Here is a 24,216-nt window from a genome sequence, read left to right as displayed (position 1 = left end):
TGCAGAAAAATAGAAATAAGTCTTTAGGTCTTCTCTGCTCCCAGCTCTTGCTTTCTGACTATATTTTTACATATAAATATAGTTTATATTGATTTGTAATTTGAAAAAATAAAAACAGCTTTTCTTTAATTCTTCATTTTTGACTTCTTGATAGGAAGTTTATCAGTTGAGAATAAAATAAAGCAAACATTTAAAATCATTACTGAATAGGGCACATTGTACTACAATCTATGTTTAGACATTGATTCAAATCAAAATTTTAAAGGTTAAATGTTAGAAAGGTCTTCAGAACAGTTTTAAACTTGCAGGTTTTTTATTAGAAGTCAAGTTGAGTGACTGATATTTACACACCTGATCAATAAACCTAAGGTTCTTTTTATAATCACTGTCATTTCATACTAAACATATGAAAACCACTAATCTCTGAACTCTTTTATATTATAGTAAAGTGTTGGCATTTTCAAGTCTTAATTAAAATTAGATTGTATGACACAGCTAACCTATAATATAATAATAAGAAACTTTAATAGTAAAACAAGATGAAACTCTCTGCCCCTTCAAGAGACCTCTTATTGTTTAAAAATGTATTGTTTTTAGCAAACTGTATTTGACTGTATTAATTTTTAAAACCCATTTAGAATTAAGTAATTGAATGCTATCAAATAAATCTATATTGTTTTACAGGAATTAGGTGGAACTATAAACTTAATCTTCTTGCTAACTCTACATGCATTCAACAATTAATAATTAAGTACCTTCAACTAGGATACTGCAAGAGAGAGATTCTCCTTTCCTTCAAAGTTATGACAATATATTGAGGCCAGACAAATAACTAAACAAGTAATTAAAATACAATATGACAAGCATTATAATAATGGAAACACAGGATTCAAGTTTGGTGTTTTGAAAGGCTCTATGAAGTAGAATTTCAAGCTTAAATACAACATAGACCAAAAAGGCAAGGAGTAGAGCTTGTGCTTATATGTACAGAGGTGAAAAGAGAACAGGCACCTAAAAGGAACTGAAAACAATTCCTCATAGCAGAGCAGAGTGCAAAGGGTTCAGTGGCAAGATAAGCAAATGAAAGCTAGTTTTCAGAGGCTTGCAAATCTGAAAACATTTGCAATTCTTCCAAAAGGTGACAAGAAGTCACTGAAAAATTTAAAGTAGGGGAGTGATATAAATCATAATGGTTAATATTTATTGAATATGTTCCAGACTGTCATCTGAAAGCTTTATATGCATTAACTCCTTTGATTTTGACAATAACCTAATGAGATAGAAATAGTTATTTTCATCTTGTGGTGAGAAAATCGAGAGTCAGAGAAGTTAAATAACTTGCTAAAAGGCTTATAGCTTACAGGGCAAAATCAGGGCTCAAATCCATGCATTCTGACTGGGGATGGAGGAAAATAAGATTCCAAAGATATTTAAAATTATTTGTTGATTAATTAAAGTCAGTTGATAAGGGAAATAAAGAGGTTGAAATGCACAGAATTTGGGGGTAGAAAATGAGGTGGTACTCACTTAAAATGGTAATAAAGGAAGAGGAGCAAATTTTTGTTCATTAAAAGCTGGAGGATGTAAGTACATGTGTCGGGGGGAACATGATGAATTCAGTTTTGCCGATTTTGAATGCAAAGTACTTAAATGGCATTAATTTAAGAAGTCTAGAGAATCCTTGTAGGGGAGGAAAATAACCACCTACTACCCTGTTAGGTTCTGTGACTAGACCTGAGAATTAAACTGACATAAGATAAAGTAACAGGAGAAAAGCATACACATTTTATTTAATATTTTTATGTGCACAAGGGAATCATCTTAAAAAAATTAAAAGAAGACCTGAAGAAGCAGTTAGGACTGAGAGTTTATATGCTTTTTTAAACAAAGAAGGATAAATTTGTGATGAAGTGACAAGACAAAGGAAAAGGGTTTAAACTACTAAGAGCAGTACATTACAGGAAAGTGACTAGGAAACATGTGGGGGAAACCAGCGGAAAATAAGGGTTATTTTAGTACATTTGTTTGCACAGATTCATTTTGGCATTGACTTATACTCTGGTGATAAGAATGTTCTTCTCTTCCTGTCACACGGGAAATTTTCTGATTTGCTCTCAGGTAGATCTCAGGTAGAGATCAGAAAGCCCCTCCTCATCTGCTGTTTCTCAATTGGCTTCAGCTCAAAATAATCAATGTGCCAAAGTGGCAGATTTTGGGATGGCATGTCTTAATCTCTTCAGTCCGCACTTTCCCCAAATATCTGCTCTTGGCATATAGGTTTAGGCATCATAAACTCAAGTAGCTCACTGAGTATGTCTGATATTAACCAGATAATCTGAGTAGAGGGAGAAGAAATGATGGTGCAGAAACATTAACGAGAGAAGAGAAAATGGAGAAAGAATAGTTCGACAACTGAGACTAAGAAGGGGTAAGTAGCCAGAAGAGTGTGGTGTCACAGAGGTCAAGGGAAGGGGGTTTCCATCAATTTCAAAATGAACTTGATCCTAAAAGTATCCAAAAAGCCCTTTCTGAAATAATAATAACTCCAGCTCTTTTTTTTCCTGGGTAACTAGTAGAATGGTGGTACAATAAAAGAGAAACGCTAGGGAGAAGCTGCTCAGCAGCATTGGCAGTAGGGAGAATAGAGTAACAGAATTTCTCAATGAGTAAAGCAGTTGGTTAAGGTTTTTTGAGAATCACCTACATAAAGGTGATAGCTGAAGCTGTAAGAATGGATATCAGAGGAAAACTAAATTTGCAACCAAAATAATCTTGCAAAAATATGTCACGGCCTTAGTTTAAGTTCTTTAATGACATTCAGGATTCACTCCTTTCCACAGCCTTCCTGCCCCCTGTATTCTCCTTAAACCTATTTCTTCAGGAATATTGGCCTTCTTTCTATTTCCAGAACTCTGCAGCCTCACTTGGCCATGATCTGGGTGACCTCTGGTCCTGGAGTGCTTTTCCTCCAGATAGGCATGTGGCTGATCTCACACTACCAGGGGTCAGTTTTATAGTCATCTCCTTAGAAAGTCTTCCCTGATACACACAATCTAAAGTAACTAAGCAGTCACTTTTATCCACATGATTGTTCTAATTCTCTGCATAGTACTTCTGCCATTATCTTATCACTTTGATTGATTTACTGTGCATGTTCTTCCCAGACTCCAGTCTGCTAAACTAGGATGTGAGCTCTATAAGCTTAGTAATCCTGTCCGTCTTTACCCCTGGATCCCTGCACCTGGAACAGTGCCTGAGGCACAAAAGCTCGACAAATACGTCTGAGTGAGTGTGAATGAATAAGTCTATACTATTCTTAAACTATATAGGCTAATTATTTTGAGTGGAAAATATATTTTCTGACTCTAAAAGGGACAATCTCGTAGGAAAGTCTGAAAAACTGTCAGCCTGCAGGGGCTTAAGGAGACATGATGATTAAACGCAGTGTCATATCCTGATAGGATCCTGAAACAGGAAAAAGACATAGGTAAAAACTTAGGAAATCTGAACAACCTACATACTTTAGTTAATGATAACATGTCAGTATTAGTTCATTATTATAATTAATGTATCATATTAATGCAAGATAGTAATAATAATGATGGAAACTGTGTGTGTAGGGTGGAGATATGGGAATTCGGTAATATCTGACCAACTTTTCTGTACATCTAAAACTGGTCTGGAAAATAATGCCTACTAGTTAAAAAAAAAAAGTATATGCTTGTGAACAATTGAAAAATACAGAAGTATATAAATTAAAACTGGGAAGTCTATTTATGGAATGACATCGATATTATCCCAAAATAATCTCTTTGACAGTTAGCTGTGAACCTCTGCAGACTTGTAAATATTTACACCTACGCAAATAAATGTGATCACTATAATAATGATATCTGTTTGATTTTGCTTGCTTTTTTTTTTTTTACTTGATACTGTATTATACTCATCTTTCTAAGTCAATGTAAGGTCTATCTCATTCTTTCTGTGACTAAAGAGTATTCCACTATTTGGTGTAGCATTTTATTAAACCAGTTTTCTAGTGATGAAATTCAGTTGTTTTGTTGATATAAACCATGACACAGGTCTACCTTGTGATCATCTCTACGTGTCTGTTCTTTTCAGTGGTGGAACGCTGCCACATTGTGCCACAGCTACTCCCAAAGTCCTACTGTAGGCAAAGAGAACACCACTGTTTTGTGATTGTATGACAAGAGTTACAAAGAAACATTATACAAATGTGGATGTGAGTACAAATAGTCTTTTCTGGCAGAATATTTAAAAGGCTGATAACAGAAGTTGCTTTGAGGAAGGCAGATTTGAATGACTGGGACAGAGGCACGGGAGAGGCAGGGTAGCTTGCACCACACAACTCCAAGGGGTCACAATGTCAGTGATACAACCAGGCATTAGCAATGCAGTGGCCCCGTTAGGAGAACACATATTTATTATTCTACTTTTTGAATTTTAAACCATATGCCTATATTAGCTATTCAAAAAATTACTTAACGAGAAGAAAATGCCATCAGAAAATAATTTGAAATAACCTTTTTTTCTTTTAACTAAAATGATTGCCTTCAGACTATAATAAAACAATCAAAATAGTATTTTAATTTCTATTTAGTTTAAAAATAACCACAGGTATTGCCATGAATCTATGGTAGGTTATTACGTCAAAACTAGATGAAAATATCAATACATATATTAAATTAGAAAAAAGTATTTTTGGTTGCATCTAAGAATATTAATTGCCCAATAATTCTCTTCTTTTAGATGTAGAATCGTTGATCACTATGCCCACCTGCAAAGCTATACCTATTAATAAAGCATTGAGCTATGCAAAACTGAGTAGCTCAAAGGATATGGTCAGAAGTATGGGATATGGTCAGAAGTATGGGATATGGTCAGTTGTAGTTGGGTAAGACTTTCAGGAAGTTCTAACAGAGATGAACATTTTAGTTACTTGCCTTTCTTCCTTCTATATAAAGATTAGCATAAAGTGACGATTGGAACCAAAATAACTCTCTTATCATTTTGAAAGCCCATGTGCTAAAGATAATAGAGCAGAAAAACATATGAAGACTTGGTCTCTGATTTGGAGTTTTCATGATAATCCTGGACTGCCTCCCCCGCATTTCCTTTTTATTTTTGAAAATAAAGCCTTGGTTTAAGTTACCATAGTTAAGTTTCTGTTACTACCAGATGAACAAAATTTATACATTAGGTAAGGGAAAATATCAAAATTATAACTCTGTTTGGAACAGTATTAAAAATCATTTGTTTGGTTCCAGGCCATCAGGCAACTACTTGACTGCAAATTATATCTTCAAACTTCCATTTCTTTTCTGACCTGTACCAGAAAAGCTAATGATCCTACTTTCCAGAAAGTAGGATCTTAAATCTGTAGTGCTATTTTAAATATATTTTTTTCTTCTGGTTAGCTATGTGATTATAACACCGTTAAAGAAATAGCAAAGTAAATTGATGTGTATTCTCTTGTGTTTGCATAGAAATAATATCTATTTATATTCTATGTAATGAAAAGTTTCTGAAGGTAAACTCACGTTCAGAAAGCAACAGTGTGTTAGAATGGACTTAAATAAACAATTTTACAATTAAGTGATAATCTAGGCCTTGATCAAGAAGCTGTAAGAGAGAAAGAATAAAACTTGGTGAAAAGAAGTGAGAAAATAGTTTTGTGTTAGATAAAAACATTTTATCTAAAAACAGAATGGCTTTTTTTTCACCCTTATTAGAATTACTTCTTGAAGGACTTACAAAAACCATGTATATACAAACAGCAGCTGGAATATTTGCTTATTTATAGGAAATGTGCAAAATGGAAGAGTCACAAATGACTTTGTAAAGCGGTCATCTCTGCCTGACCTGGCACATCAGTCATGGGAATTTTGAGAGATTCCCAGAATGATGTTCTTTGCACGTCAAAGCAGGATCTCCATCATCAACATCTGTTACTGTCCTTCAGAGGTTTTTAAATCATTAAATTTAGGAACTAACCTGTCCAAGCTCTTAAATAATAACCTGTATAATTTACTCTGCTTACATTACATATGATTTTTACTGTCTTTTGATTCAACAATTGCTTTACAAGAGCATTTAATGACTACAACTTAGAAAAAAGAATTTTTGTGTCTTCTTTATAAGAAAACTACTCTGCTTTGTAGATGGACGTCACTTTCTTTGATCTCAATGTCTTTTAGCAATAGGTTCAGGGCACCAGAAACATGCAGGGTGCAGATTTATATTTTCTCTCTTACTGACACAAATCAAGTGCAGATTTATCAAGCTGTGAAATATATTAAGTTCACAGGGTTTGAACAAAGGGTTACCAAACCTCAAGAACCTGGTGTGATTTAAACTACTTTCAGATGTCCTTTTAATTATATTAAATGAAAGTTTCGGTTGGCTTTGATGCTTATGGGCAAACATCAAAATCTCTTGAAAGAGCTGCTAAAAGTACTCCCTGTTGCTGTAGTTAATATACTACATTGTATGCACACCACTAGCCAATTTATTCTAGCCACTTTAACAAGGATATCCAGCCTGACAGGCCACACAGAATAGTATCACAAGTCAAGCAAAGCACAAATCATTAGAGGACCCGGAAAGTTGTTTGACATGCACCACGGAGCTCTTTGTCACACAGCCAATTAAGTGACCAAACAAGGAACTTGAAAATACTCATTAATTTCTTCCTAGCAGTATAAATGTAGGTTAGAATCTCTCTTGTCTCATGCACCAAAGGCACACAAGTAAAACTGGCATAATTCAATTTGCACTTTGTCAAAGCTGCAAGTAGTAAATATGGCACACAGAAAGTCCGCATTAAAGACAAAAAAGTGGAAGCAATAGGTAAAAATGTTTACATAGTACATATAATAATACAGATATCCAGGCTCTGGAATGATAAAAAGATAATCGAAAGTTGGCATTACTTTTCTCCTTGAAAAGCTTTATCAGTATTTCTGAGCAGATTCAGCAGCACTTGAAGTCACTTCCTCCTCTGTGAAAGAAGAACTTGAGTTGAGTCCTGGATGCCATACTCTCTAGGTCATCCTTTCTTAAGGCTGCTCTGTAGTCTCTACTGTTGGCTCTCGTTCCTCTCCCTGACCTCATGAGACTACAGTGTCCTGGGGTCAGCCCTAGATTCTCTTCTCTCTCCACACTCATTCCCTTGATGAATTCATCTAGTACAATGACTACTAAACGCCACTCTAAGGGAAACATTACCACATATTTATTTCTAGCTTGACCTCTCAGCTGAATTTCAACTAACTACATCTAACTACATATTTAACATTGATATTGTATACCTAATAAGAAACTCAAACTTCACATGCCCCAAGCCAAGTTCTTGTTGTGCTCCCTCCCCAACTGGTCACAGATAGACCATCGCAGTAAATGGTGGCATCATCCTTCCAGTTGCTCAGGCAAAACACTTCGTGTCGTTTCAAGTCCTCTCTTTCTCTGACACTTCACATGCAAACCCTTAGCAAATCTTGTTTGTTCCATTAAAAATAGTCCTGAACCTGAAGAATTATCTCAGTATCCTGTGCTCATATCTTGTTCCAAGTGACCATTATTGCCCAAATGATCACCCTGTTTCAGCTCTTGCTTTTCCTGCTATAATCTATTCATCACTTTAAAACCATATCAGATCATGTAATCCCTCTGCTCAGAAACCTGCAGTGCTTTCCTGTGTGTCTATGAATAAAAGCCAAAGTCTTTACAATGGTCTATCAGATCTGGGTCCTTGGTGCCCGGTGGATTCATTTCCTATCGCCCTCTTCTCTTTCATTCTGCTCCAGGTGCATTGGCTTCCTGAACAACAAAGGCATATTTCCACCTCAGAAACTTTCTGTTTTCTCTGCTGGAATGCTTTTCCCTGCATATCTGCACAGTTCACTCCTTCAGAGTTTTTCTCAAATATCACCCTAGTAATGCATTTCTTGCTTTATTTTTCTCCATAACATTTATCATCATCTCATATACCACATATCTCACACACTTACGGGACTGTTTTTTTTCTGCTGCAAGAAATTTCATCCTTGGAGAGACAGTGGGGATTCTGGACTGTTATGTACACTGCTATATTCCCAGTACTGATAAGATTACTGGACACGTGTACTCAACTAGTAATTTTTGAATATTTTTGTTGTTAACTATTATGTGATGTTTTTTCTAGTTGAAGACAGAGATTGCTTTTACACTGATGGTACCTAGGAACAGATTTCTAGTGGATAATTAAGGTAACACAAGCAAACAAAATAAGTAAGTAAAATAAAACAAGCATCGAAATTGAAATAAAAAGAGGGCTTGTTTCAAATACTTCATAAGCTTTAAAGAACAACAGAACAGTTGCCTTTAAATAAAAAGAAAAGAAAAATGGAAGGAAAGATGGGAAGAAGGGAGGAAACCAGGCATATGTGTATATGTGTGTATTTTTTAAAAATTCGCATTTATTTACAAATTTTTTTCTGATCAGTCTTCAACTGACTATGCAGATAATAGCTTACTATTCCACAAAAATTCAAAGAATGACTGAAAAGATTCATATCAATAACTCTATGTACTTATATTTCCCATTAAGCAAGATCAACTGTGGACTCTCTAGGGAGCCCATGCCATCTCTGAGATTTGGAGAACAAAAGAAACTGCTCATTAAATCAAAATATATTTCTTAACTAGGATAATGTCCTACTTTTAAAGCAGAAAAAAAAAATGCCAGTAATTTCAGTAGTTCCTGCTAAAGAAGAGAACAATGCTAACAAACATTACTATTTAAAAAATGGGAACTTGAGATTGAAAAATGAGCAGAAAATGCAAATCTAAGTTCTGGTTACATTTACAGAACATGAAGACAGTTGTTCTTAAGCTGTTTGAGGTCCTACTCTACTCTCAGATTCTCATGAAAACCACAGACTTCCCTTTGGAGCCTATGAGTTTTACTGGTTCATGGATTACCCTCCCAAATCCTCCCCTGCCCCCATACCACAACCAGTTAAGGACTTGTGCAATTCACAGGTGCGGTTATAATCAAAAAGCAAAGATTGTAAATCAGTAAAAAATGTTAAAAAAAAAAAAAAGTGAAAATAGCAAGTGTTGCTGTGGATGTGGAGAAACTAGAGTCCTCATTATCACTGGTGGAAATGTAAGATGGTGTGGCCACTTTGGAAAACAGTTTGATAGTTCCTCCTTTAACACAGAGTTAGACTATTTTTCGTTTTCTTTTTCTCTCAATATGATTTTTTTTTTAATCGCAGTCTTCTCTGAAAACCAAAGGACCTCAATGCAAATTATGTTTGTATTTGACCTGAATATAGCAGTACAAAATAATCACCACACAGCCATTTGAACTCCATCTCAAAAAAAAAGAGAAATTAAAAAAATTGTTTTACTCTATGCCATTCCTGAAATACAGTACAATAAATCAATAAAAATAGACCAAATGATATATCTTGATTGCTAACATCAAATAATGAGGTCAGCTCTGCAATCGCAGTATTTTGGCAAATGGGAGCATGAGCTCCTGAATTGGGAAGAACTAGTAACTGAGGAGCCCCCTAATTACTACTATATGAATAACTCTGAGAAAGTCATTTAATCCTTCCTCTGCCCCATTTTCTCTACTATAACTTAAGAATAGCATTAGTTATGTCACCGAGTTGTTAGGAGGATTTATACAGAATGCTCTGCACAGTGATGGCAACAGTGCCTAATACATGTACTTATTCCTAATAATAAATCAGTGTTATTCTTAGTCATGGTATTGAAGAAGCACTGGATGCACATTAGGATAGCAGCATGAGTGCCATCGGTGCTAGTTATGTGACCTTGAGCAACTCATTTCATTTTTTCCAGATCTCAACGAACTCATCTTCATCTCCAACGTCCCTGCTGGAAATATTCCATCACAATAGTTACATAATATGCGTATGTAACACAAACCTTATGTTCTCTGGCACAAAACTTAAAACCTTCTTCTAAATGAAGGCATATATTATGCCCAAGATATGATCATGGTATTTTTACCAAGGCATATGTCAATTTCTACCTTTTAATAGTCAACAAGGATTTTAGTGTAAAAATTTCAAACTAAATAAAGAAAAATAAAATATACGGACCCATTTTTTGGTTTGTTTTTATTAAAATTCTTGAGACAAAAGCATACTTTTAGGAGATTCATGTATTATTTAAATATTCAAAGCAACTATCTTAATTGTTCACCTACAGATCAATTATCACAGCTGACTACTGACAGTCCAGATTTCACTGGTTTTGTTTGTTTGTTTTTTGGGTTGTTTTTGGTGAAATAAGCAAAAGGTGGGAAGCAAGAAGTAAAAAATGGATCTAGGTAATTCATAAGACAGGCACTGTACTTTTAAATAATTAAAAGCTAATGTATTTAGATGGTCAAAATCAAACATAAGAAAATCATTGCTTATGCCCATGGGAAGGAAATTTTTTGTTTAAGAATTTCAAGATAACTAAATAATTATCTTGTTTCAAATTTAATGCAGATAGCATTTCAAGTATATTTCATATATATTTCATAGGTAGCTCAGAATGTGCTCTGAACATAGTAATAATAGGGAACATAAATCTTTAAAACTGAAATAGACTAAATTTTAAGGTATTATTCACTCTAAAATTTCACAGAATAATGCTCTACATTAAAAGGAACAGAAATAATGTCACATATTAGTGAGCAGAGTATTTCTGCTTCACCAATGTTCTGTTTGTATTTGGTCTTATCAGATGTTTAGTCAATAGCTGAAATATTTATTCATAGCCAGTCAATTATAACACCAGGAGATCAGCCATTGAATAAACTGTGCTATTAATTTCTCATCAGAGATTCATGTTTGAATGACCATGCATTTCATAGATTTAAATACTGAAAGGCTAATTGTCTCCAAGGCTCCATTCAAGAGATAGCATAGATTGTAATCAAAAGCAACCCTAATATTGCTCCAAAATGATCCTCAGCTTTCAATGCTGGAGAATACTTCAATTTGTATATCTGTTGCACACATTATGCAACATATATACATAAACTTCCCAAAGCAATTTCTTTCCTGAAATCTTAGAAAAATAAGCCTGAACAGCTTCTTATATACAAAGAACCATTATCTTTTAAAGTAAAAAGCAAACTAAAAGCTTTTCTTCCTAATATTTGTTTAATGTTCAAATTTTTTTTCCTCTTAAATGACTGTCTCACTAAATGCCCTTATTGTGAATAAACTGATACAGTTTAATTTCTGGACTACTAATTTGGGAACCAGTAACCTGGGACGTTGAGGGCATCTCCCTTCACAAACACAGTTGGCCTTCACCTTTAAAAATGCCATGATATACACACAGAGGGAATAAAGTTTACAGTCACACGGTTTCATGTTATTTCTTCCTTCTGATAAAGTTAATTTGTATATTGGGACCCACAGAAATGGAGGCCACTCCAGTGGCCTGACCCATATCACAAATCTAAACCTGCACGTACGGGAAGTGCCTGTCGTGGGAACCTAACACACCAATCACAATCCTCCAACTCAGTTTAGGTAGCTCAACTTACCCTAGAACACAGGACCTGCCTGCCTTCTAAGGAAATCCCCAACCTCCTAGCCAAGTGTGCCCTGCTTCCAAGTTGTGTCTATAAAACTCTCTCTTGCCCAACATCCGTCAGGAAGAGTGCTCCACTGATGGTGAGGCACTGTATTCCCCCAGTCCATGGATGGTTTTCCCTTGAGTAAAGCACATCAAAGTCATTACTAAGTCATTTTGTCATCTGTCCCTTCCTTTTTTCCTGTCCTCTCCTCCCTCCTCTCCCTTCCTACCTTCTTTCCCTTCTTGTAAAAAAAAATTATGAAGCTTGCTTCTGGAATTCTTTTTCACAAAGAACCCATACACATAGAAATGTTTTCTACCTTGCTTAGAAACAAACTACAACATGTTAACTGGAGAAAAGTTATATTTACATTGGGATTCATGTATTTATAATGAGTGGAAGAGAAAGATCATCATAGCATGTCCTGATCAATTTGACAGAAGCATGATATTTCAAGTACCCTGGACTACATGTTGTCTTATATGACTCTGAGTGTCATTTCTGGATGATGTACTATTCAAATATCAGCTAGACCAATATATGAATGAAATGTATCCATACCCATCTCTCTGAAGAAATTAGAGATTTATATATTATACCCAACTCACCTTTCAGTGATGACCAGAATTCTCACACCCCAAGGTGCACCTCCTTGTTAATCTGTGTTCCTTTTGGGTGACAGAACACTGGCACTGTCAAATTTCTTTTTAGCACACACCCTTTCATATGTCTTTCCATCCCCACCCTCCGTACCCTCCCTGAAACTCTTCTAGTTCAACAGGGTACATTATCATCTCTCTATCAGATGCCCGTATCACCAACAGAGACAATTCAACAACTTATCACATTGATAAAAACGCAGAAAGTACCTGGACATAGGCTCTGCAAGAGCGCTCTCTTTTCTGAAGCTGAATCCATTAAGACAGCAGATTAAACACAGAATAGAAAAAACAAGTTAGTGACAGGAGAAAACAAGAAAAATAAAAGAACACATCTACACAAACACCTTACTTTGTTGTGCACTACTTTCTAGAAGAGAATGAAAGGCTAAGCAGCAGCAAAACATCAGCAACGGCTCGAAAAATAGTAACCAACGCCTGTTTAGAACCCAAGTGACAACTGGATGGTACAAAGCTGTTAATGATGGAACGAAATCTTGAAATAAATTTAGCAGAAATTAGTAGAAATCAATGTACTTCATTCATTTGACATGATTCATTTCACATGAGGTTAGTTATTAATTCATGGGCCACAAATGAAGATGTATGAAGTAAATTATGTCAAAAATTCAGAACTCGTTTTTCAAAGATAGTACACTGTCTGTGGTTTACAGATTATATACATGCTTAATATGAACCACAAACCGTTTGTTTACACATACAAGAAACTTTTGTGCATTGAGAAAAATAGAAATGGCCACTAGTTTGACTATTTGATTCAAGGGACAAATACCAAGAGATAAGCAACTCCTGATTCAAAGAATGTGATCAATCTTCTGATTTATCTGTTTTATTTCTTGAAGAATTTCTTTTGATGGTTTTAACCAAAAAAATCTATACTTTTTAGAAATTTTTGTGGGATAAAAAGCCTGTTTTGGTGTGTTTGTTTGCAAACAGAACAATGTTTTTCAGGGCAAAAGGTTAACAGCAACTCACATTCAGTCCCAAACATTTTTTTTCTAGTGATTAAAATGAATAATTAACATGTATTTGCTCTGTTTAAATAAATGACTGCAAATTTTATAAATTAGATTGTAGTTTCCCTCCTCTTCCCTATTTTTTGCCTTCAGTAGCCTTGATTGTTGAAGGAGAAAATTACCCTGTTTTAAGAAGCAGTTACTCTGATGCCTTTTGTGTGGCTAATACTCTCCCAACTTTAATTCATGCATTCTTCAATGAGCATAGAGCAGTTACTCCTCTAAAGAATTAAGTGAGGAATGAGTGCAAGTAAATTGCCAGCTCTGTCATTTGGATCACTGACTCGCATCATGGTTTGGCAGGTCTCTAAACCCTCCAGAATTTCAATGTGGAGCGCAATTGATTTGTACCAAGTTGACTTTGCAAATCTGATGGGCTATAACTGCTTTTGGGAACAGTGTGAACCACAGGAAATGAGAACAAGCCAGCAAGCATGTGAATAACCTTTGCCCTCCCATCTCCTTACCCCATCATGCAAATTAACATATGACAAACCACATTACATAAACAATTGAAAAGAGCCAAATAAGAAACAAAAGAGAGCATTAAAAAGCTTCAAAAATGGAAATCTGCCCATTACTTAGTTATTTGATATTCAGAGTAGGCAAGCTGATTAGCTGTAGCCAGTTAGAATGTGACATTAATCGCCAGCTTTACCTGATATTGTCAGACATCATCATCAACACCATTTTTAAATAAAGATACACAGTATTGCTATAACAAGTAATGTTATGGATATGTAACATTATAGAAATTACTACTTCCAATACATTGTAATAACAATAGCTGGCAGCAATATTCATTAATAGCATCCAGTCAGCCTGGCAATACCACATTAAAATCACAGCATGCCCAGATTACATAGGCAGCTGTGGATTATATTCTGTCAGGGGTTTGGTTGAGATTCTATCAGTGATATGAGTGATAAAAATAGCTCCTTTATGCTCAGCAGGATAAAAGCTTTGGTAATAATTTATATCTAATTGATAAAACTGAATCTATTTTTTTGAGGAGGAAATTGCAGGAAAAACTGCCAGATAAAATATCTAGCTTTTTAATATAAAACTATCATTGTTTTAATAATGTCTCCATCTTCATGAGTGAGACTTTTAGTCTAATAAGACAGAAAAGAAATAAACATAATAAAGATCACTCTGCAAAGTCATTTCTTTCATTCTAAACAGGAATGTTCATTTAGTGAATTCCATACATTAGTCTGTCACAGTCAAATTCTTCCTTTTTTAAGTAGTTAGACTATCATCGATATTCAAGGTATTAAGTATTGAAACTTAAAATCTCGTTTCAGTAACAGATCATCTTGACTACAAAAACGCCATTCAGGGAATACATGTTATCTGATGGCAGCAATTCTAATATCTTTTCACCATGTGGTATTTTGTTACATAAATAAATGATATTCCTTATAAATACACAAAACATATTTTACATGCTTATGTAAAATAAAATGGTTGAATGTATATAGGTTATATACAATATACATATAAAATGCTTATATATGAATATATATTGTATAAAAATATATATTGTAGATTTATAAATATAAATAAAATACATAAAATCTCCTAAAATTTTAAAAATAAATTATTTTTATTACTTACAATACAAAGTTGCTGAATCACATTTAAACCTTTTAAGTTATAATGGTAGTAATATAAAATCAGTAATTTAAAAAGCAAAAGGAAATAAAAATAAAAACTTAAATACTTGCTCTGTGAGTTTTTAAAGGTAATATTAATAAGGTTAAATTATTTTTAAAAATCTATAATGTATTATTAATATTCTTACTGTTGCCATTTTCTAAATTTCTTATTGATTAGTTATTTGTTTTATTGTTAATTACATTAATATAAAGGTTTGAAAGGAAAAAAAAAGAAATCCAGGAAATGCCATTTATATTAATCGTGTCAGAATTTAGCATACAAAAGAAGAGTACTATGGGGAAACAGAATTGTAAATTCAAAATATATATAGAGAGGTTATCATCTATTGTTCTTTAGATTGAAAGCCAAGTAAGGTCATTATTATAATCAAATAGTGAAGTGAACTAAATATAGCTAGCAATTCTCTTGAACGATCTGATTTTATAGAGAGAAATTAAACAGGGAAGTCTCACTGATTTTACTACACTTTTAAAGATACATGTCACCAAGGTCCTTACCTTGTTCAAACTTCGTGCAGCACTATCTTTTCCACCTGGGGTCAAGTTCCGCAGCTGTACATCTAGGAGGCCTACCAGCTGATCCATGGCACGGACGGAATAAGTGATGTCTCCAGCATTCAAATGATTTCTTGTCTGTTCAGCCAGCTCTCTAGCAATATTGGCAGCTGTCTCTCCAGATTTCAGCTACAATTTTGAAAACAGAACAAAAAGGAAAGAGATCTTAAATAAGCAATTTTATTGCTCTCTTTGGGTAATTGTTTTTGCGTATAATAATTGAGGCAAGAAAGTTATTAAACTCCCTCTTCACTTGGTATACATTCCCCAAGTTTTCCTGCTAATCTATCATTTTTCTTCAATACCTGATTTGAAATTCATGACTTTAGGAAGCTCCTCTTGAATCTAACTTACAGAAATTGTTCTTACTTTAATTATTCATCTGAGTGGCTAAGTCTAAGGTTTGCCCTATGATTCTTCTCTGTGAGTTTCTAAATTGGATGTTGATGAATTTGTGTTGTGAATCCCAAAGATATTCTAGGTTCTCAGAGGCAAGTACAGATTTCCCATCATGCCTAATTAAGTGCTCACTGGCTGTTGAACTCTGTAAAAATTTTATTCCAAATAAAATCCCTGCTTTTCAAAGTGGTCTTCATCTTCTTACTAACTAAATAAGAGATTTTGCTCCCAGTGTACTAGAGAGCAAACTAGTTTCTAGCACTTCCCTTTTCTGAAACTACATGCTGATTTTTCAAGTACATTCTACAAGAATTTTTTCAAATTGTCAATACTCCAAAGATATTAGAAGAAATAAAGGCTAATATCTATGATTACTTGAACAAATTTGGGTAATAAGATGGGAATATATATATTAGTTTGTAAGGAAGGCATGAGGAACTTTAAAAAAAAAGTAAGTAAGTGTAATTTCTCAAGTTATCTTGTTTTATACCATTTTTAAATTAATAAATTAAAATATAACATATTTACACAGTACAGATATAGGGTACGCAATGCAAAAATAATGAATGCCTCTTTTTTTTTTGCCTCTCTCTATATTCACTTCCCAGAGACTGTTACTGGTTTGGTATGCTTTCCAAACTTTAGCCTGCCCTATTATTACTTAAATATATAATAGAGTCATTATTTAGAAAATTATTTTATTTTCTTCTCTTTTTTTCTGTTTTTAACACAATCCAGTATAGGACTCAGGATCACAAACAGAAAGGTCTTCTCTTTGTAAGATTATCTTCCTAATGTAAATCCAGAAAGCTATAAGGGGCACAACAAAAACTCTTAATCAAACAGGTTATCACTATCTACTCAGGGATGCTTAATAAATGTTCATAGCAGGACTGAATGTTAAAGAAACAAATGAATAAATTGGAGCAACAGGAAATCTAAATTCTTAACAATCATAATCTCATGTATATAGAAAACTCCTAATTCAAAAGTATAAAAATAAGTTTAGTAACATAAAGTGTTTGCAAAAATTTGTGAAAATGTATACTACCATCATAAGCTACTATTGGATGTGTATATTTGCATACTGCCCATGTAGAGTAAATTACCAGTGGCTATTAAACTCTGTGAAGACTGCACAAGCAGAGATTTCTCTGATGCTATCAACCATAAAAAATAATCTCACAAATATAAAAAAAGAAATGTTAAAAGATGTTCATTTCATCTTGCTTATAATTGAAAACAAAATGAGTTATGACTATGGAAAACTGTTAATATATATAAATATCATGGAACAGTTAAAAATATGAAGGAGAACAAGGTTGTTAACATCAATCTTCAACATGTGGAGTCAAAATAAATGCAAATATAAAAATTATATATATGCTAATATATAGGCATGCTATTTATGAAGAATAAATACATAACTTTAGTATATAAACATGCTACCTATGAAAAAAAAATATTATATATAAATATTTTATGTGTTTATATATGTGTATATATTTAAACACACAGGACAAAATCTGAAAGATGAAAATCAAAAGGAAAATCCTTTTCTGCAATGTTTAAATTTTATAAGAAGAAAATATTAATATATTACAAGAAGAATATGTTATAAAGTATTATTACATAGTTAATTGGTACTTTTTAGACACTCTTAAAATAAAAAAAAATCTGCACTAAGTTTAATAAATTTGTGAAATATGGTCAGGGCTGCAAACCTAAGATACTTGTAAGACCAAATGGAATACATTATAAGGTTCATCAAAAAGTATGTAACAGTCAATGTAGATCAAAGTAGCATTCATGACCCCACTGATGGAACATGAAAGTACTTTTAAGTGGTCACAGAGTGACACAAACGTGATTATAATCCATACATTTTAATTATTATGTACAATTTAGGGCTACTTACTAGTAATCTAGTAAATCGATTAATGATTTATGTAATCAGTATTCATAGCATTCATTAATTAAATTGGTGAAATACTGGTGGTATTCATGAAGTATTCTAATTCAGTATTCCATCAATAAGTCTGAACACCTTACACAATTGATTGGCAACTTTTAAAATTCCTGTGTATGTGAGTATACAGATAGCTGGAATTCCTATAATTTTCCAAAGGGATATTTTTTTAATCAGTGTACCATTCATAGTGTCTTGCATTTGTGGTAGTTTTCCATCTATGCTATTCTTATAATAATGAATGTATTTATGAAATTACTATTGTTTTACTTTGTTAACTACTGCGTTCTTGTTTAATTGTTTTATTACTATTATTATCATTATTACTGTATTGTTTTCTTCTATGTCTTTATTACAGCATAATACTTTTTCTATGACAAAATGTCAAAGCACATGGACCTCTGGAGTCTTTTGATTCACTTGAATGGGCCTTGTTGAAAAAAGATTAAGATCTACTGAAGTAGGTAATAGTCATTCTTTAACACATTATCTTCAAAACTAAAGATGCAAGTAGTGACTTTCATCACATTTATCAGGGAACATTATGAAAAGCAAAATTATTTATGAAGCAGGAAAAAAATAGCACTGGTATTTTCACATTGTAATTCAATTTCCTTTTCTGTGTAATTGTACCAACAGTCTTCAATATTATTATAATATTGGGGTGGGACATGATAATGGAAAAGAAGGCCTATGTAATCCCCTAATACAAAAATTTTAACTTTTTCTTTATGTAAAGTAATGGAAAATTTGAAAATGTAGATGACTAATAAGTCAAAATATAACTGTTCTCAACATAAAAGATACTAATGCTGCCTATATATGTGTCAATAGCAGATAGTGTAGTGTTATAAAACAATGACTCAAATATGAAAATCACTAGTGGTTATTTTAAAAACAGTAACTGCATTTTAGCATTCAAAAGTGTTTATTTATGAAGAATAAATCTAATTAATCCCACAAAAGAACTCTGGAACTCACTGTTCACCAACTAGAAAGTTGTAAGAAAAAACTAAAGTACCAATAAGTTACTCTAATGTTTATAATACAAATGCAAAAGTATGTTTTTAAAGCTAAATAAAAATTGATATAACTAATTATTCAGTATGATCCTTTCTCTTAAAATTGAAGAAACAGTAGTAATACTTTATCAATCATTCAACAATCATTTGGATTTTTATTATTTCCTAAGGAGGGAAAGACAAATATTATGCAGAGCTCTTGCATTCAGGAAGCTCACATTCTACCAGTTGGTATGGAGAGTAAGGGGTGCAAAAAGGTAGATAATATTAATTCAACAATACAATTATAATAACAGAAATGTATATGAGGTGTTGTGGGAATATAGTATGGGGGTAATAAGTGCCTGGAAATTAGGTGGGAAGGCAACAGAAAGTAACAAATAAGTTCAAAGTTAAAAGATAAGTGAAGGGTGACCAGGTAAGAGAAAATTCTGGTGGGGACTGGTGGTGAGAGAACCAAGAGGATGCTCTATAAAAGGTGAAGTCTAGAATAACCATGGTTTGGGAAGACAGACAGGGTACCAAGGGTAGAACAGAAAGAAAAAGCAGAGTTTTCTACCTTCAGAAGTCAATACTGATAACTACATAGCAAAAATTGTGTATGTATGTATTAAACATATATATATATTTTTTTTTTTTAAAAAAATAGAATGAATATCTCTACCTCTATGTATAATTTCAACAATTGTTCCTTCAGTCTATCTGTTCATTTGTTCTTTAACTAAAATTTGAATTTCTAATAGCACTAAGCTAAAGTCTGGGGATAAAATGGTTAATAAAATGGTTCCCCATAACAGGACCTTACATACCAGCAATGGAAAAGGCTGTCAACAAATAATTGCACAATTACTTCATTTCAATTTTTTTTTTGAGTGCAATACAGAATCCCCGTGTGGTAGCACAGTTCAAAGGCATTTTAACCTGCTGTCTGAAGTCAGGGAATAATTTAGGAAACGTTTCTCTGAGAATGTTTAATCTGAGATGAAACAGAAAAGAGGGAATTCGGCTGGGATGAGGGTGGGGGCTTCCAGGAAGAGAGGGGCAGGGAGTCTTCAAGGTGTGGCATGAAGGGCACTGTGGCTGGGGTTTAACTGGACAGCTGATGAGGTGAGCAAGGAGTAGATGACGTAGTCCCCCTTTGGAAGTCATGATGAAGATTTGGGGAAATTCTGTAAAGAGCAAAGAGAAGGTACTAAAGAGTCTCAACAAGGGTGGCCCAGTTAGGTTTATATCTGAAATCAAACTCAGTAGAATGATTAGAGGGTTCAGGAGTGAATGAAAGGTGGCCTGCTGTGGGACTACCTCAGTGAAGAAGCTGCTGTGGATCGGGGTAGTGGCAGCAGAGAATAGTGACAAGCCGCCTGATTTGGGAGAGAGTTACAGGTACACCCACAGGCCTACTGTCGATTAGATGTGTGAGAAGAAGGAAAGGGAGGCACCAAGAGCCATCTCCAAGTTTCTTGTTAGTGGCCATGTTGCCCTCAGCTGGATTCTCCCACAGCCACTGTGATGAACTCAGCATTCAAGCAGGCTGCCTTTCTGGACCAGGCCTTCATTGGCCATTTTCTTTCCAGTGGCATCCAGAAGCCACTCTTCTTTCTGACTGTCATATTTATTTTTCTCACCACAGTTAGCATGAACTACAAAGATTTTATTTTAATACAAAAATATATTAGTATCTTGAATCTGCCTCAAGTCATCTGTGCAAAGAGGCAGGGTTGAAATAGTTATTCCACATATCCTAGCTTAAGGATCTCATTACATTGTCTATCTCTAACATTTATTTTACTAAATTCTGTTAAAATTATTTCTCAGAAATAAGTACATGCACAGTGAGAAATCTTATGAGTTTTGTGAACATTAGTAAATTCATGCCTTTATTGAAATGGTGGGATTATATCTAGGGCTTGAACAGGGGAGGGGAAACCCTGCTGCTTTAGTTAAGGATAATAATTATGACAGAGATGGATACTATTTACATTTCAAATTTTGACACAAGTGAAAACAGTTTTCTTTGAAATAAGCTTTGACATTTTATGAGATTTGTTACATCAAACATTAATCAGGTGCCAAAAAAATTCCGAGTTGCTCACAGTGTTTAAGTACAAAAGCTACTATTTCTTTGAAAGATCTACCTATTTTTCTATAAATCTGAGTCAAGTGGGTATATAAACAATAAAATGTTTCTACCTTACAATAGAATGTAGGCTAAATGAGCCTGAAGATGTGGAAATCCCATTAATCTCTGATAAAATCAACAAGCAATTTACTTTCATTCCATATTAGATCTATGGAGGCTAAAAAAATGGAGAAAGTAAGATCTGGGGACAGGGTTCAACCAGTCTTCCAGAGTAAATAGCTGGCTTATTTTATACTGTAAAACAGCAATATCATTTCTAGATCTTCACACCCTTCTTTAGAAAATGCAGAAAGAACCCTATATTATCTCAAAATCTGCTAGTAGCTTGTGTGCAAACAAAAGAAAAGATACTTCAGTATGCTAGAAACAGAAAGACTATTTCTTAGTAACAATTCAGGCATTTCTTTGATTTCATATGATGGTTGGACCAGGTTATGAAGTAGGAAGCAGACCTTGCTTCACATGTAAATAAATATGAAAGCTCTTCACAACTATAATTTCAGAGTTTTGAATTGACAAAGATGGGCGGGATTCTAAAGTGCAATGAATTCTTTAAATGTATGCAAAATAGAAAATAGAAACTCTTTGAAAATTTGAGTCCAAGTTAGAGATCACGCTGAAGCCAGAGATGATTTCAGTAAACAATCATTAAGAAAGGTGAGAAAACAGAATATTTTACCACGTATGTTTGACGAGGTAGAGCTCTAATTTGTTGGCTTCTAATAAAAATAGGAAAATCTTTTTAAAAAGACATTAATTTGAAGACATATATACCTATCTTGCTATCTGTCCTATCTTTCTACCCAATCATCCATTTATCTTTGTACCCACCTTTCTGTTCACCCATCCCTCCATCCTACCAACCTCTCTCCCTCTCTGCCCCTACACCCAGCCAATTTTGTTGAGATAAATATTCCTTTGTGTACAACTTTTGCTTTTCCTTTTCTGTATAAATTATGCTTTTTAGTAAATCTCATCATTATGAAAGTATTCTGGCCAGTATGTTACAAATTTCTTCCTGATAGTCTGACTTGAAACGCTTACATTTTCTCTAGTGAAATGTAATTTACTCTCTAACACTACTCAAAATTTAACCTATAATTTTACCAGTATATAAGTGGCCTGAATTCATTTGTAAGTCAGAATCCATCAAGACTCTTTGTTTTTTTTTTTTCTCCCTCCTGGCCTGACTGCAGGGGAAAAAACATAACTCATTTCTTAATGAAAATGAAAATGAAAATTTAAGGTTTGTTTTTTCCAACTAAAGTAAGCATCCCGATCCATTTATTTGTGTATACTTGCTGTCTACAGTGGTGCCTGACATCCAGTGAGTGAACAGCACTGACAGCAAAATGAATGATCCTTCCCATGGGAAAGATGCAGAGACTGTGGTCCAGAGGGTCCTTTCCTTTAAAGCCCTCAGGAATTCCCCACAGGCACTATAAAGCTGTGAGGCAGGGGCCTCTTATTCCAGGGGGCATTTACCCACAAAGTCTTGGGGAGGGAAAACTGAATACACTGTTCAAATGAGAGAATCATCCCCTCCTTTCTTTTTTCATCTCTGCTTTTATTGGAGGTAAAAAGTGTTCCTCTACTTTAAAACTCTCTGAAGTTCACAGAACCACAATGAGGGGAGGCGGGAAGGACCGAATCATTGTAAATAACCTATTTCACTTTAATTTTTCAACATGGCATAAAAAAATACATTAAAGAAAAGTGGAGAGGTCAGAGCAGAGGAAAGAGGATGGGACAAAGGGAAATAAGGAGGGAAGAGAGAGGCAGTAAAATGAGAAAGAGAGGGGGTTAGGAAAGGGAGGAGAGGTGAGAGAAGGGAAGCAAAAACTGTGAACTCTGCTGGGTACTTTTGCTGGGTCCTTTTTGCTAATTCAAGGCCACTTTCCATCCTCCTTCATCTTTCTCTCTGCCATAGAAGGTGGACTTACATGTTGTTATTAAGAGCACCACTCTTTTCTGGCTTTTGTTTGGGTTTGGCCAGTGGGGAGGCTGGACAAGTGGATGGAGGAAAGAGGGTGGGTGAGATCAGAGTACTTATTCCTCGAGATCTTTTCTGAAAAGCTGCCTGAGGCTAGGTTGTGTCTCTTGTCTATAGGTCATCTTTCCTCTCAAGAACACCCTGCTTCCAATTTTTCATCATTCCTTTGATCTGGCATCCACAGGCCTGAGGTTGGGAACAGCTCCATCCTTGTTACTAGCTCTGGGTTCCTGCTCAATCCCTTGCAGTTCATCTTTGCTCCCCCAATACCACTGTAAACAAAACCTCTTCAAAGGTTCTACCTGTTTGTTGTTGGGACTCAGGTACTGAAGGAGGAAATGAGCAAAGAGATGAATCCTGTGGAAGATGCTTTGGGGAGGAGGGGAGAGGAAACAGGGGCAAATAACTGTGAACATTGCATATAAACTCTCTCAAGTTTATAATGTTAATATTTTAAAGTGTTGGAGTTTTGTGGTAACCTGTTCAACTATCGTTTATGTTTACTGAACAGCATAAACATTTGGAGGTATAAGGGACACACCAGGTAAAGAGGGGAGAGAAGTGAAGAGAGATTAGGCGAGTGGGTGTGGGATATAAGAGCTGTCATAATTGTTCACCATGTAACCAGTGCTGTAACTAAGCGTGATGTCTTGAGAAAGGTAGACCCAGCTAAACGCCAGCATCAGCACTGACCCAGGGATGGTTACACAAGCAGATTCACAGGGCAGAAAAGCCTCCTGGTACACTTTTGAAGATTCTACCAATTTATAAATAATCAAACCAAGGTATCATCATAAATTCCAACCACCTAAATTGTATAATCTTGATATAATTATAATATGATTTTTACAGACTCTACAGGATTATATAGAAATGCTCTGGAAGAATGGAACATATTTGTCATAAAACAAAAACATTCCATCCCTAAATCAAATGGACAACAGCTGTCTGGTCTTTGCAAGGAACAGTCTCTTTTGTCCTAAGATTAGCAGGTCTGCAGAAGAAAGAAAAGAATTAAGTATCATTATCAGTTCAAATCATCAGTATTTTCTGTAATGAGATAGGCCAACCACATTCAGGAATTACCATGAAAACACTCAGCTTTCTAGGTGAATTATTGCTGAATTAATATTAACC

The 24,216-nt window shown here is 34.4% G+C and overlaps 1 protein-coding gene across 11 annotated transcripts in view; it reads right to left on the bottom strand.

Moving 5' to 3' along the window:
• Positions 1-24,216, bottom strand: part of ADGRL3 (adhesion G protein-coupled receptor L3) — an 822,802-nt gene that overhangs the window by 213,243 nt on the left and 585,343 nt on the right. For 9 of the 11 annotated variants that reach the window (XM_074344099.1, XM_074344100.1, XM_045504712.2 and 6 more), the window contains 2 exons: positions 15,500-15,685; positions 12,493-12,531 (listed from right to left, as the gene is read on the bottom strand). In XM_074344099.1, the coding sequence (XP_074200200.1) occupies positions 12,493-12,531; positions 15,500-15,685 (225 nt within the window). The remainder of the gene's footprint in view (positions 1-12,492; positions 12,532-15,499; positions 15,686-24,216) is intronic. The other 2 variants (XM_045504714.2, XM_074344094.1) reach the window with 1 other exon arrangement.

The sequence above is a fragment of the Camelus bactrianus genome, chromosome 2 (assembly GCF_048773025.1).
Source record: "Camelus bactrianus isolate YW-2024 breed Bactrian camel chromosome 2, ASM4877302v1, whole genome shotgun sequence".
Classification (NCBI taxonomy): Eukaryota; Metazoa; Chordata; class Mammalia; order Artiodactyla; family Camelidae; genus Camelus; species Camelus bactrianus.
The sequence above is the reverse complement of the archived record's forward strand: the minus strand, read 5'-3'. Positions and strand labels throughout refer to the sequence as shown.